Genomic DNA, 12,566 nt, shown 5'->3' on the forward strand with positions numbered 1-12,566 from the left:
CTACCTTTGGGTCGGGAAGCTCAGGCTCCTCTGGTGAGCTCACTGATTCCATTGCCATGAGCTAGTACAACCGTTGCTCTTAATCCTGCCTGCAAGCCCTGGCGACCAACCTCCCGCTTCCCCGGGGAGCAGCTCCTGAGCCAGACTGTTGATGGGAAAAGTAATTTACATATGCTATTTATTATTGTTTACACAGTTGGTATAGAACAGTTGCTTGCAAAAACTGGTGCCTTATAAAGGAAACTTGGGCCGTAGGCTTTTGTTTGGTTGTTGTTCAGTCGGAGGATCTGGCTGATGTTGCATATGCAAATCATTTATAAAGTGATCTGCAAAAGGCCACTTTGTTGCATGCATTTGTTTCACCTCACTTGTTTTTATAAGGTCCTTAAGAGCTCTCTAAGAACATAATGAGTAGTACTGGCCTCGTGTCAGAAGTTTGGCTGTGATGTGGAGGGCGAGGACGTAAGGCTAAGCTCTGCTGGGCTGGCTTTGTGCTGCCATGCTGTTAGGAAGCACAGGAACTGCTGGAGCCCCTGGGAGCTAATCTAGAGAGGCTGCATGGTCGAGCTGGCGTGGCTCTGCAGCTTTGCAGCACAGGACACCTGGTTTTGATGCTGTCTTTCTCTGTGTCCTTGAACAAGTTCTCTCTGTGCTGACCTGCTTTGTTAAATGCTCTGATTCCTGCTGATGAAAAGTGATGGTGTATGAGATAGATACTTGCAAGACAGTAACTGGAATGCGAAGCTTTTGATTTGAAACCTTCTGGAAAATTTGGTGTCTTCTCTGCTGTCTGTGTGTTGTTTTCTCTGGCCTTTTACAAGGCAATCCAAGTGTGCTTTGCTCTGAGATTTGCTCTGTGCATCAGGGCCTTTGGCTTTTTCTATTTGGGTTACAGCTCTCGCATCGCGTGTGGTGCCTTGGCAGTGCGGTGCTCTGTTGTTTCTTAAAAGTAGAGCTTGTAAGTATGCGATAAGAAACAATGCCAGTCTAGCGCAGAGGGACCTGCCCAGTGCAGCGCTGCAGACCCACACTGAGCAGCCCAGTCTCAGGGCTCTGTGATAAGTTGGAGACCTAAACTGGAATCACAGGCTGCCTCCTTCCCACTGAGGGGCTTTTCCTGAAATAGCGTTTTCTTCCTTGTCTTACACTTCTGATTGCTTTGTTTCTTTAGCCAGTGTTTCTGTTCTGCTTTCTAGGTTTCCAGCAGGTTTCTCTGTTGTCTTCCTATGAAGTTGTAATCCCACAGAGGTTAGGAAGAGAACGGCGAGAGGCTCCCGATGTCTCCTCAGTACAGGTACTGACTGGGCAGTCTTAAAAATGCCTTCAGTTTAGTCTCTACTTCCTAACAAGGTCCACCCAAAACTGACCTGAAATTCTCACAAAACACTATCGGACTCATCTAGCAGCAAACAAGTATCCATCCGTACAAAAGGTATTACATCTAGCATTGCCTTCAGCTGAGTTACGGTACATACCTCCCTGCTCCAGAGGTTACAAGTTGCCGCAACGGATTTTTGATCTAGGTGTAAAAGTTGCATAACGAGAGTCGTTAAGCACTGGAATGAGTTTTGGAGAGGTGGTGGAGTCATTATCCTGGGAGATGCTCAAAATCTGACTGGAGGAGGCCCTGAGCAGCCTGGGCCAACTCTGTAGCTGGCCCTGCTTTGAGCAGCGGGTCGGATTAGACAGCCTCCAGCGGTACTTTCCAGCCTACATTATTCTGCTGTAGCCACGTAACTAAAGACTGCACACTTCAAAGTATTTGGATTAGACCAACTGTGTTTAGTCACAAATCTTACAAACATTGGCAGAATTTAATATTAACAAAAATGCCTTGCAGTTTATTGCAGTCGTTGACTAGTACTCCTGCTGTGATATTTAATGTAGTGGTCAGGTGATTCAGCTTACCCACTTAATATTTAAGGACCCTAGTTGCTGTGTGTAGCACTTGGCTAATGCAAGGCTGTAGAGGTACTGGCTCACTGTGAATGTTAAAACTGTATTGTCCTTTTCCAGCTGTAACTAAGAGCTTTTCTGTGGAAGTCTTAGAAACAAGGAATAAGAAAACCACAAAGCTATTTTGAAATAGCTTCCTTCATGTGACATTTCCCCAGTTACACAGGAAGGGGTGCCAGGTTCCAGAGGAAGGGACAATTATAAAATAGGGTTCAGGCTCACCCACACGTGGTTATTCCTGGTCTGGTGCAACTAGCAAGATTTAAGACGGAAAGTTTATTAGCTCAGTATGTGGCAATTTCAATGTGTGGACATGGCAGTCATTTTGTCTGCTGGATGTCAGGGAACCGGAGCAAATCCTGATGGCTGTGGTCACCTTCTCATTGTGAAGTCTTGTGGGCTCAGCGAAGTCGTCTGGGAGCACAAGAAGCACCCGCTGCCCTGACCGGCGGTGGGGTGCCAGGAAGAAGCATGATGGGAGAGGCAGCTCAGATCGACAGAGTTCTGCATCCCTCTAGGAGGTGGTTTAAATTTTGTTGGTATGAGCTGCATCTCCAGCAGCTACAGCTATATCTAAAAAGGCTAACAATAGAGAGTAGTCCTGAGTTATGGCAGGTGACAGTAGTGATTTGAGTGCTATAGTTGTAGCAGTAATGGAGCAGGCAGTTGCTGCTAAACTTTTGTTGATTTCAAAGAATGTTTTATTCATTAACATGAGTAAAATGCAACTTTTTTTATATTCAGGACAAGGTGTCGTATGCTATTGAGATAGAGGGAAAAGAATACACGATTCATCTAGAAAAGAACAAGTAAGTGATGAGTTTCTTTAGATTACTAAATTCTATCTGTTGTGTCCAAATAACAAGCTGGCAGGTAGTGCGCGAGTTCCGATTCTTGAGGTTCTTTATGAGAAGTGCAGTTACAAGCTAGCTCTGTGAAATCTGCAGAGAAGGACGGCGAAAGTGGATTCAGTCATGCAGTCTTGGTTATCAGCCAGAAGTTTTGTTGAACTCCAGCAACCCTGGTGATCCCAGTGAAGGAAGCAGTAGTTTGCTCAAAGGGGATCTGGGCAATTGCTGAAATGACTCTCTCCCTTCGCATCTAAAAATAAACAAACTGAACTATATTTCAAGTAAATATTTTCACTTTCTTCTGGGTTTTGTTTATTGTTTCAGGTTTTTTTTTCCTGTCTCAGTAGCACGAGAATACTAATAAATAAGGAAGCGGACTTTATATGCAGGGCCTTTAATATCCATAACTTAGAGACAATATAGATGTTGTCTGTCTTGAGTTTAATTTTTAAAGGGCTACTTGTAGCAACAGCAAGTTACCGTTTATCAGGCTATTGCTTCTTAAAACTTTCCTTGTAATAGACAAAAGAGACAGAATTATTTAAATGTACGAGCCTCCGGGGATGTCTAGCTGACACTTGCCAAGCCCCTGACTGTCAGAAACATGGGAATTCAGATACGCCGCCTGAAGAGATTTACCAGTATCGGTCAGCAGCCTTTATCATGGGAGACTTTCCCAATGCACTTCCTTCTGAAACTGAGGAAGAGAAGTCATATGCAGCAGAGTACTGTGATTTTTTTTTTTTTTTTTTTTTTTTTTAATTCTGCATGAAAGCAAGCTTTTAGCTCAATTTAATGGGTTTTGATGCTTTACTTATCTGGGGTGAGGTGGTTGACTTGATTTCATTAACGATTCTGCCATTCTGATATCTTGGATTTTGCTGTGGAAATGCTCAATTTCTTTGTTAATTTTGGGGGGGGTCCTTTTGAATGTTTCCCTATTTTATTGCAATTTACGTATTTGTGACACTTTTGATTCGGATCATCTTACTGCCCTGCTATAGCGTCAGTCACTTTATGAAATTCCTCTTGTATTCCTTCTCCCCTTTTCTTACAGAGAACTGCTGCCCAAAGATTTCACAGTTTATACCTATAATAAGGAGGGGAAGTTGCAATCTGAATATCCAGATATCCAGGTAGGATTTCTTTCTTTTTATACCCTTACTGAAGGTGACTTGAACGCTGAGCATCTATGGGATGAGGGAGTCGTGAGTTACAAAATGATAGTTGTATTTTTCGCTGGGACACCTTCTAATCCCATGCATGTGCTGCACTCTTCCTGGAGAGAAGCCTTGATTTTTGGATGAAGCTCTAGCCTGGAGCTTGTAATGGACCCTTATTATTTTCTTATGTGGAGGTGATTGCTGTCTAATTAAAAGCTACTCTTCTCTAAAAAGGAAATGCTCTTCCTAGCTGTCAGTTATCTCATTATCTGAGTGGTGCTGTCCTTGTCGTACAGCCCAGTGCAGTGTTGGTATCGCTTCTGGACACAGGCTTTGCTTCTCACGGGGACCAGAACACACGGAGCAGAACTGGGGTGGTCTAGTGACTGAATATAGCTTTTACTTTTACACACAGTGGTCTTCCAGATCAGTCCACGAGTCAAAATGAATGGTCAGCTGCTAGCCCATCTTTTCAGTTGTGCGAGGCTCTCTGTTAGTGACTCTAAGAATTTTTGAGGGTTGACAGGCTATCCGTTAGTCCAGAAATTTGGGAACTACTAGAAGGGATGGATGAGATCGAGTCTGGAGGACCTTTGAGAAGGATGTTATCTGCGTAGCATTGGAGTTTTTCCACTGAAAAAGCAGTTGCAGCCCTCTTTTTCTGTACAAGCAGGCTGCCTGATAGGTTGCCTTTGAAAATTTAATTGCTTCCGTAGAATAAGAGTAAAAAGCAGCTTGCATGATACAAAAAGCATGAGAGTATTTCTAATGGCGTCACTCTTCTTATGTATCAACGTTGTTCCTTTGAAAGGGAAGTGTTAGTCATATATGATTCATAGGATTTTGTTTTTGAAAATAGAGCACCTGAGTCAGCTGAGTATTTACTTCCTAGCTAAAAGTGATGGACTGAGAGGAAAAATGCTTTCTCTGCATGAGGTCATGAAAGGCACAGCGACCCTGAAGGATTAGCACATGCCTTCAGTGCTTTCTGCATTAATTGCTGAAACAACAGGCGACATAATCTACCTGACCCCTATAAAAATGTTAAAAAATGCACTTGCCAGAGGAAATAGAGTGTATTTGCCCTATACTGCCACCTTGTCTAGTTTCCAAAATGTCTATATACAGAGGACGAGATAGAAGTATTCTGTCTCGTCAGGGCCGATGAGGGATGTACTACACAACCGAAAAGTTCCGGCAGCACAGCGCCTGTTGGCGAGGATAGCAGGTGTTGGCCCTCCTCTTGCTGGAGAGAGGTTATGTACAAGTCAAGCGTTCTGCAGGACTGTTTTCTAGAAGGCTGAATGGTGATTTGGCCCAAATCAGTAGGGAGGGGCTGGCCTCAAAATATTTGAGGCAGGGTGGAGGACAGAACTTAAGAGTAGGATGGCTTACAGTCAAGTTAAGAAATCCAGTTGCTAGATAATGCTTCTGAGCCCCGCTTGCCTCGTATTTATAACGTGTTGGCAGTGCCAGCTCTGAATCTGGCTTCAGGTAGAATGACTGAGTGGGCGAGTGGGATTTTTAAACTGAAATGCGTAATGAACTGCTGGCCCCATTGAGTTGTGAAGAGCACCTGCTTTACAGAACAGGGAGGCAGGGATCCAGCTGGAGTGCTGCGCCCCTGGCATCTTGATTAGCTTCGTATACATAAGTCCTTGTGGCACTACGGCAGGTGAGGAGATTTATAGATGTACCTTAGTGAAGGAGACGCTGTTGCATTGTGGTAGAGCTGGAGGCATATTTGAAGCTATAGACTGTAGATAAAAGGCATGTGGTAAGTTTTAACTTAAAGCATATTATGTTCTCAAGTTGTAACTGTGGCCGGTCAGTGGCAGGCGTAGCAATTATGTGATCAGAGATCACACTGGGTGTGCAGATATGCGTGGAATATGTGAGTAATGCGCCCTTGTTTTCCCGCATAGGATCACTGCCATTATCAGGGATACGTGGAGGGGACCCTGGATTCTGTGGTTGCTGTCAGCACTTGCTCGGGGCTCAGGTAGCACAGCTCGTCTTTTGTGTCCCTGTTGTCACGTGAGTCTTGCGGCTCGCTGAACCTGAAACAAAATTTTTGCTCTGTTTTTAACTACTGTTCAACCAGACAGGGATTCATTGACCAGGGCCAAGCTGCAATAGTGTATGCCTTTGTGCAGTCTTTCTGTGGTATCTTTTATTCATGTAGTTAACAGATATTTGAAATACCATTAAATAAGTTGCAGTTTGTTATCAAAGTGTACAGGAAGTTGTTCTTTGATACAAATTTTGGCTTATTTTCTAATTTGGATAGATGGTCACTACAAAGAACTGTGCATAGTGGAAAAATGGAAAGTCAAATACCAGTCTGCAAATTTTACAAAATTGGCCCTAAAGCTTATGCACATCAAATTTGATTGGAAATTTTTTCTGCTTTGGGCTAATTTCCATATCTCTTGGGACTTCGATTTTTTGCAGTGCCATGTCAGTCACCAAAGTGGCAGTAGTAATTGAACTAAAGCATCTCTGCTTAAGGCCTGTGGCTTAATTTCTTGGGCATTGCAGACTCTTTCAAAGATGTTTAATTTGCTGTATTTGTGAAGGCCCTATCCAGTGAAAGGCTGCTTTCAGGCTTGAAATGAAGCATGCTCTTTTGCAAGGACTGAGATATAGACATGCCTTTAGTTATCAAAGAATAATTGTTCCTTTGTTTTACTGTAAAAATCTGGGTAATTATCCTCTGTGCTTAATGCAAGAATTTCTCGCACACTATCATATCTTAGGGGTTTGGTGACAATAGGGAACATCACCTACGGAATTGAGCCCATGGATTCCTCTTCTGGCTCTAAACACATTTTATATCGATTGGATAACGTGAAGAAAGAGCCCACGATGTGTGGAGTAACCACTGAAGACCATGAAAGGGAACACACAGAGGAAAATCACCATCCCAGTATGACTCAGCTACTGCGAGTAAGTACTCCACTGTTTTCTCCACAGTCCCCCATAATGCGTTTTGTGAGTGTTCAGCTAAGAATATGGAAGCAGCTTATCAGATTTCCTGGGGTTTAACACATACCTAAAGGTTTCCGATTCAGAGAGCTTTCTACGCTGCTGAAGAACTCAGTTGCTTCAACAAAGTCGTTGCAATTTACTTCTGCTTCTGCACACAGCAGTGAGAGTCGAGTGGCTCGTTAGATTATTCATGGTCAGAGCTTTTTGGGGCTTTAAGGGCAGGAACACTACCCTCATTGCAGAGGCTCATTAAGAAAGTATTGCATCAGAAGCCAGGAGAATATTGTGTTCTTTATTCCATTCTCCTAACCATCAGAATAACAGTTTGGTGTGAAGGTCCCCCTTGTCGTTTAAAGACTGGCTATGCAGGAACAAGATTGCAGTAAAAGCGGGAGTATGAAAAACGTTGTTTTACTTCAAGATCGTTGGCGTTTGCTTGTTAGTATCTTTCTGCTCCTTTATAAAAGTGTGAGCTGTCTTTCCAAAGAAAGCTGTGTGATAAGTAAAAAGGTTCCTTGCTTTTGAAATCTTTGTGCAAAGATTTCAAAAGCAAATCAGGAAATCCTTGTGCAGTTAAATTTTAGTGTAAAACACTTATAGAAAAATTGTCATTGCATTGGATTACACTTCTTGGTTTTGGCTTGTTTTCATCTTGGCACAGTGTACGTTGGGTGTGTCTCTCAAACCACTAGTTGTATCAAGTGAAATATGACAGTGTCATGATTTTTTTTGTTTACACTTGAATTAATAAAATTTAAGTTGTCTAAAACTTTGTTCTGCAGAGAAAGAGAGCGGTCCTACATCAAACAAGATATGTGGAGCTGTTCATAGTTGTGGATAAAGAAAAGGTAGGGATTGTGTGTCGCTTTGTTGTCCTTCTCCCCAGGAGATGGCTTGAAAAGCCCTCAGTCTTCATTACTCCCAAGTGGATTGTTCAAAGCCACTGACACTCTAGCCAAGGTTATGCAACTATCCTAACCTAAAACTGAATCAACATGTTCTATGCAATACTCTTCAGGAAAAGAGTAAACTGTCAGACATGGAGAGTTTCTATCAGTAAGGAGTATAATAATGTAAGGAAAACATGTGGCAAAAACTGCCTTTGCTGTTTTCTCTTGAATATTGAGCTGTTGAGCCATAGCAACGAAGATGCTGCTGTCTTGATTAGCAGCAGGAGATTTGGAGCCAGGAGATTTGGAGCCAATCTCCAGGAGATTGACAGGAGATTTGGAGCCAGGCAAAAATGTTTTTCATGTTACTAGTCTTAAAATGTTTTGTTCCTTTTCTAACTCTCGTCTTTGTCTCTTCATGACTAAGTTTCTTTGTCTTGCAGTTTGAAGATTTTGGGAAGAGTGAAACAGAAGTCAGAGAACACATGGTGCAACTGGCAAACTTCCTTGACAGCGTAAGTTAAAGCTAAGCTGAGCATAAGTGGGAATGATGCTGTGTGCAGCAGCTCTGCGGCTCTGTTTACTTGTGTAAACTTCCGCCTTGGAGTCCATTTTGTTACTGCTTTGGTGAGAATGAAATAAAGGTTTTTATCAAGCCAGGAGCTAAACCTGTTCCCTCGGCCATCGTGTTGATGACTAATGGAACTCGGAGTCATGCCTGCACGTTGTGCTGAAGGAGTGCCAGAGGAGCAGGGGCTGCAAAGCGATGGCAGTATTTATTGACAGTGGGCTTTGGTGAATGCATCACTATGAAAGCTTTTCCACCTCTAAATTGCAGTCATCATACTTGAGAATTAATTTAGGGAACTCTTCCAACCTGCAGTACATACAGTGAGAGGCAGGACAGGTTGCTGCAATTATTGCACTTCTTAAGTATTTGTCAAGGTTAGAGAAAAAGCATGTCTTTCAACTTGGCTATTTCAGATGATGCTATTTGTCAGGATTGAGACTCCTTTTTATTTCTGTTTTGGATTTTCTCATTGATCCTGTAGCTAATGAAAGTCTGAATTACAGGGAAAATGCATTCTGGTGATTTGAATTGTGTAGTAAAATTAAAACACAAACCCAAACCATAAACCCAAACAGAAAAAGTAGATTCTTGCAACAAGATACATATCGCCAGACCACTTGTTCTTATCTGAAGGTCTTCAGAAATATTTCTCCCTTTCTTTTTCCTCCCCAGATGTACATCATGTTGAACATCCGCATTGTGCTGGTTGGTCTAGAGATTTGGAAGTATGAAAACATAATTAGCACAGACGGAGGTGCTGGTGATGTTCTGGCAAATTTTGTACAGTGGCGAGAGAAGAATCTTGTTTTGCGCCGGAGACATGACAGTGCCCAGTTTGTTCTGTGAGTTGCAGTTCCCTCCCTTTGACTCTTATGAAGCTTATTCTGTTCCTGCCTGCTCAGCCGTGCTCTAGTATCAAAAGTAGCCGTTGTATTTCAGCAGAGAACTCAGTGCAATTTGCTGTGTTTTATGTACTTGTGAAAACATTCCAAGTCAACTTAAGCATTTTTAAGAAGGTTTCTGTGGCCCCTGAATTCATTGTCCTGTCTGAGAGGTATATTGCTAAATAACAATTTTTTTTCTCCTATCCTGCATGTCCTGCAATGTTGTATGTTGTATCGTATAAAGCTTCAGTTCAGATAAGCCTTTGTCAGGTTGTACACTGGTTAGACTTGTAAGACTTGTAATCTAGGGCTTTTTCCACTTGAAAATGAGCATAAACCTGGTGTGGAACGTTGCATTTTAATGGAGTGAAAGTTGTTTCTGCAGTTGGTATCTGGAATCTAGCTACGTGGTTTGAGCTCTGACACGTGACATTAATCTGTCTTAAACTAGCCTTAAACTAGCGCAGAGCTTCCTGAGCTGTTGTCTCTGCCCCGCTTCCAGGACGCCTGCCCCTGTGCACTTCCCGCTCCTACAGATAGCGCGGTCCTTAGGAAGTCACTGCCCAAAGTACGAGAAAGGGCAGAGATGAGAGCACGCTTTGCATGGGGCAACAGCCCAGCCTGCCCTTGTGCAAAGCAGAAGCTCCCCTTCCCGCAGGAGCTGGGAGCCTCTCCTCCTCCGAGGCGGAACAGCACCGTTCAGGTGATGAGGGTGAAATGGCTGGAAAAATATTCATTTAAAAAATTCTTTTATATAAAGTAACCTGTGGTGCATTGTGCTGTTGCACTTAAACTTTAAGAACTGTGTAGAAACAAAATAAGACAGTAACAAAAAGGAAGTTGACAAGGAAAGAAATCTGTGGAGTTTGGCAATAGTAGAAAGGCAGCCAACAGCCAATTAAAACAAATTATTATAAGGGTGGACCATTTAGCTCTTTATATGTAGAGGGAAGATATGGAAGAGGATAACTTTCTCTGCAAACTCTTGTCTTAATTTAAAAGAGTAAAAGAACCATGAACAGAAAGATAAAGCTGAACTGGTACATTCATACCTGCAGTCAATAGTAGTGCTCCTAGCAGTGCTCCTTTGTTAGTGTTGGAAAGCTGGAAAAGCAGTATTTTGTGCCCCACAAGCAGAAGTGATGTATTGAGCGGCTGTGCGGACGGGCTGTACTGTTGGCAGTATCGTGTGTCTGTAGCGGCGGGATGATTGCCTTTCCTTTTTCTCCCCGTGGCTGTAGGAAGAAGGGGTTTGGTGGCACAGCTGGAATGGCCTATGTTGGAACAGTGTGCTCCAAGAGCCACGCAGGAGGCATTAATGTGGTGAGATATCTTTAGTGATACTGTGCGTGTGATCAAGATAAGAGTTTTGCACTCCAGAAGTCTTTCTGGAAGTGCACAGTCTTTAATAACAAAGCTGAAGTGGCTTAGTGGGGGCTTTTATGTGGTCCCTGACCATTGCCAGCACTTCCGTGATACTGGATCACAACTGTTCTGTAGTCTTCTGCATCCTCTGCTCAGCCTTCCCTCTCCTCAGTGTGCAGCACTCATGAACAAGGGACAGGATTTCTCTGCTGACATTTTAAGCCCCCTGCCTTAGAAGTATGTGGGAGCTGTGGGTGTTCTCAAATCTGTCCTCTGGTGTCTGCTTGACCTCCACAGCCATGAACTCCTAGAGCAGTGCCGGTTGACTGCCCTCTTTATGTGAAATTGCAGAGCATTAATGAACTGAATTGCTGATCTCGGATAACTGGCAATCCCAGCAATCTTATTTTCTTGGACTAGTGACAGAAGTACTGGAATTGGAGTTTGCATATTTAAGGAGATTTGGGCTGGTGTGGAGAACTCTAGTTTTTGTGTTAATGTTGCAGCTGCACTGGAAACTAGAGGTTGTTAGGCAGCATCCCAAATATGTTTATTTAAGGGCTCTTACTGCTAAGCAAATGACATGCACTTGGTTGGAAAGCAGGCACAATTGGTCCGAGAAGCCTGTTAATGTAGAGACAGAATGACAGAAGTGTCTTTTTGGTACATAAGTAAACACTGACTTTCTCAATATAAGCTGTACACTAATTTTCTTCTGTTTTGCTCTTGTGCAGTTTGGAAGAATCAGTATACAGATGTTTGCATCGATTATGGCTCATGAACTGGGACATAACCTGGGGATGAACCATGATGATGAACGTGTCTGTCACTGCGGAGCAAGCAGTTGCATTATGAGCTCTGGAGCATCGTAAGTAACTGACAAAAGGGTCAGGGTCAAACTCCCCACCCATGTGCTTAGTTTTTGCAGGTTGCTTTCATCTTCAAAGTACTCTTGCAAAGAGTTGTGTCACACTTGCAGCTCACGGGGAAAGCAAATGTTACCCTTGTTCTACAAACTGAGAGAATGCTTGTGGGTTGACTTGAAGATAAGCTTGTGTTCTCTGTTGCAGGGGATCGAGGAACTTCAGCAGCTGCAGTGCAGAAGACTTTGAGAAGCTAACTCTCAACAAAGGTGGAAGCTGCCTGCTCAACGTTCCCAAGCCTGATGAAACCTATAGCGTCCCGTACTGTGGGAACAGGCTGGTAGACGCCGGGGAGGAGTGCGACTGTGGTTCACCGAAGGTTAGTAGCTTGTGTGTTTTACGAGTGCTGCCAGGGTAGCCTTGTGTGCCCCTCGCTGGAGAGGGGACTCTGCATGGCGGAGGGTGCGATTTCTTGACATTCACAGCACTTCTATTTTCAGGAATGTGAAAGCGATCCTTGCTGTGAAGCAGGGACTTGCAGACTCCGATCTGGTGCTGAATGTGCTTATGGCGACTGCTGTAAAAACTGCCAGGTAAGAGACTCAAATGTAATGTTTGGAAGTGTTCTTCAGTGGTTGAGAAAAGGAGAGCATTAGCCTAGCCAGTGCATCTGTGAGAGGGAGTTGTCATGCATGGACACAGCACCCACTGAGGGCTTCAGATCAATGCCCTTTTTTGGGGGACATATTGTGGGTCGGGTGCAGTGTTCGTCTCTGCTGTAAGGTTTCTGTTTTCTGATGCAGTTTCCCCCTCCTCTCTCTCTTCAGCTCCTTCCTGGAGGAACCGAGTGTCGGGCGAGTAACAACGAGTGTGACCTGCCAGAGTACTGCAACGGCACGTCCCAGTTCTGCCAGCCGGACTTCACCGTTCAGAACGGTCACCCGTGCCACAACGAGGAAGCCTACTGTTACAATGGTGTTTGCCAGTACTACGATGCACAGTGTCAGGACATCTTTGGCTCAAGTAAGGAAG

The 12,566-nt window shown here is 43.7% G+C and overlaps 1 protein-coding gene across 1 annotated transcript in view; it reads left to right on the forward strand.

Annotated features, from left to right (window-relative positions):
* Positions 1-12,566, forward strand: part of ADAM9 (ADAM metallopeptidase domain 9) — a 30,871-nt gene that overhangs the window by 8,695 nt on the left and 9,610 nt on the right. Inside the window, exons 2-14 of the mRNA XM_072846398.1 lie at positions 1,197-1,294; positions 2,701-2,765; positions 3,865-3,943; positions 5,896-5,972; positions 6,730-6,919; positions 7,744-7,809; positions 8,295-8,366; positions 9,095-9,264; positions 10,548-10,629; positions 11,406-11,539; positions 11,742-11,913; positions 12,035-12,127; positions 12,362-12,557. Coding sequence (XP_072702499.1) covers positions 1,197-1,294; positions 2,701-2,765; positions 3,865-3,943; positions 5,896-5,972; positions 6,730-6,919; positions 7,744-7,809; positions 8,295-8,366; positions 9,095-9,264; positions 10,548-10,629; positions 11,406-11,539; positions 11,742-11,913; positions 12,035-12,127; positions 12,362-12,557 — 1,494 coding nt within the window. The remainder of the gene's footprint in view (positions 1-1,196; positions 1,295-2,700; positions 2,766-3,864; positions 3,944-5,895; positions 5,973-6,729; positions 6,920-7,743; positions 7,810-8,294; positions 8,367-9,094; positions 9,265-10,547; positions 10,630-11,405; positions 11,540-11,741; positions 11,914-12,034; positions 12,128-12,361; positions 12,558-12,566) is intronic.

The sequence above is a fragment of the Ciconia boyciana genome, chromosome 25, assembly GCF_034638445.1.
Source record: "Ciconia boyciana chromosome 25, ASM3463844v1, whole genome shotgun sequence".
In the NCBI taxonomy this organism is placed as follows: domain Eukaryota; kingdom Metazoa; phylum Chordata; class Aves; order Ciconiiformes; family Ciconiidae; genus Ciconia; species Ciconia boyciana.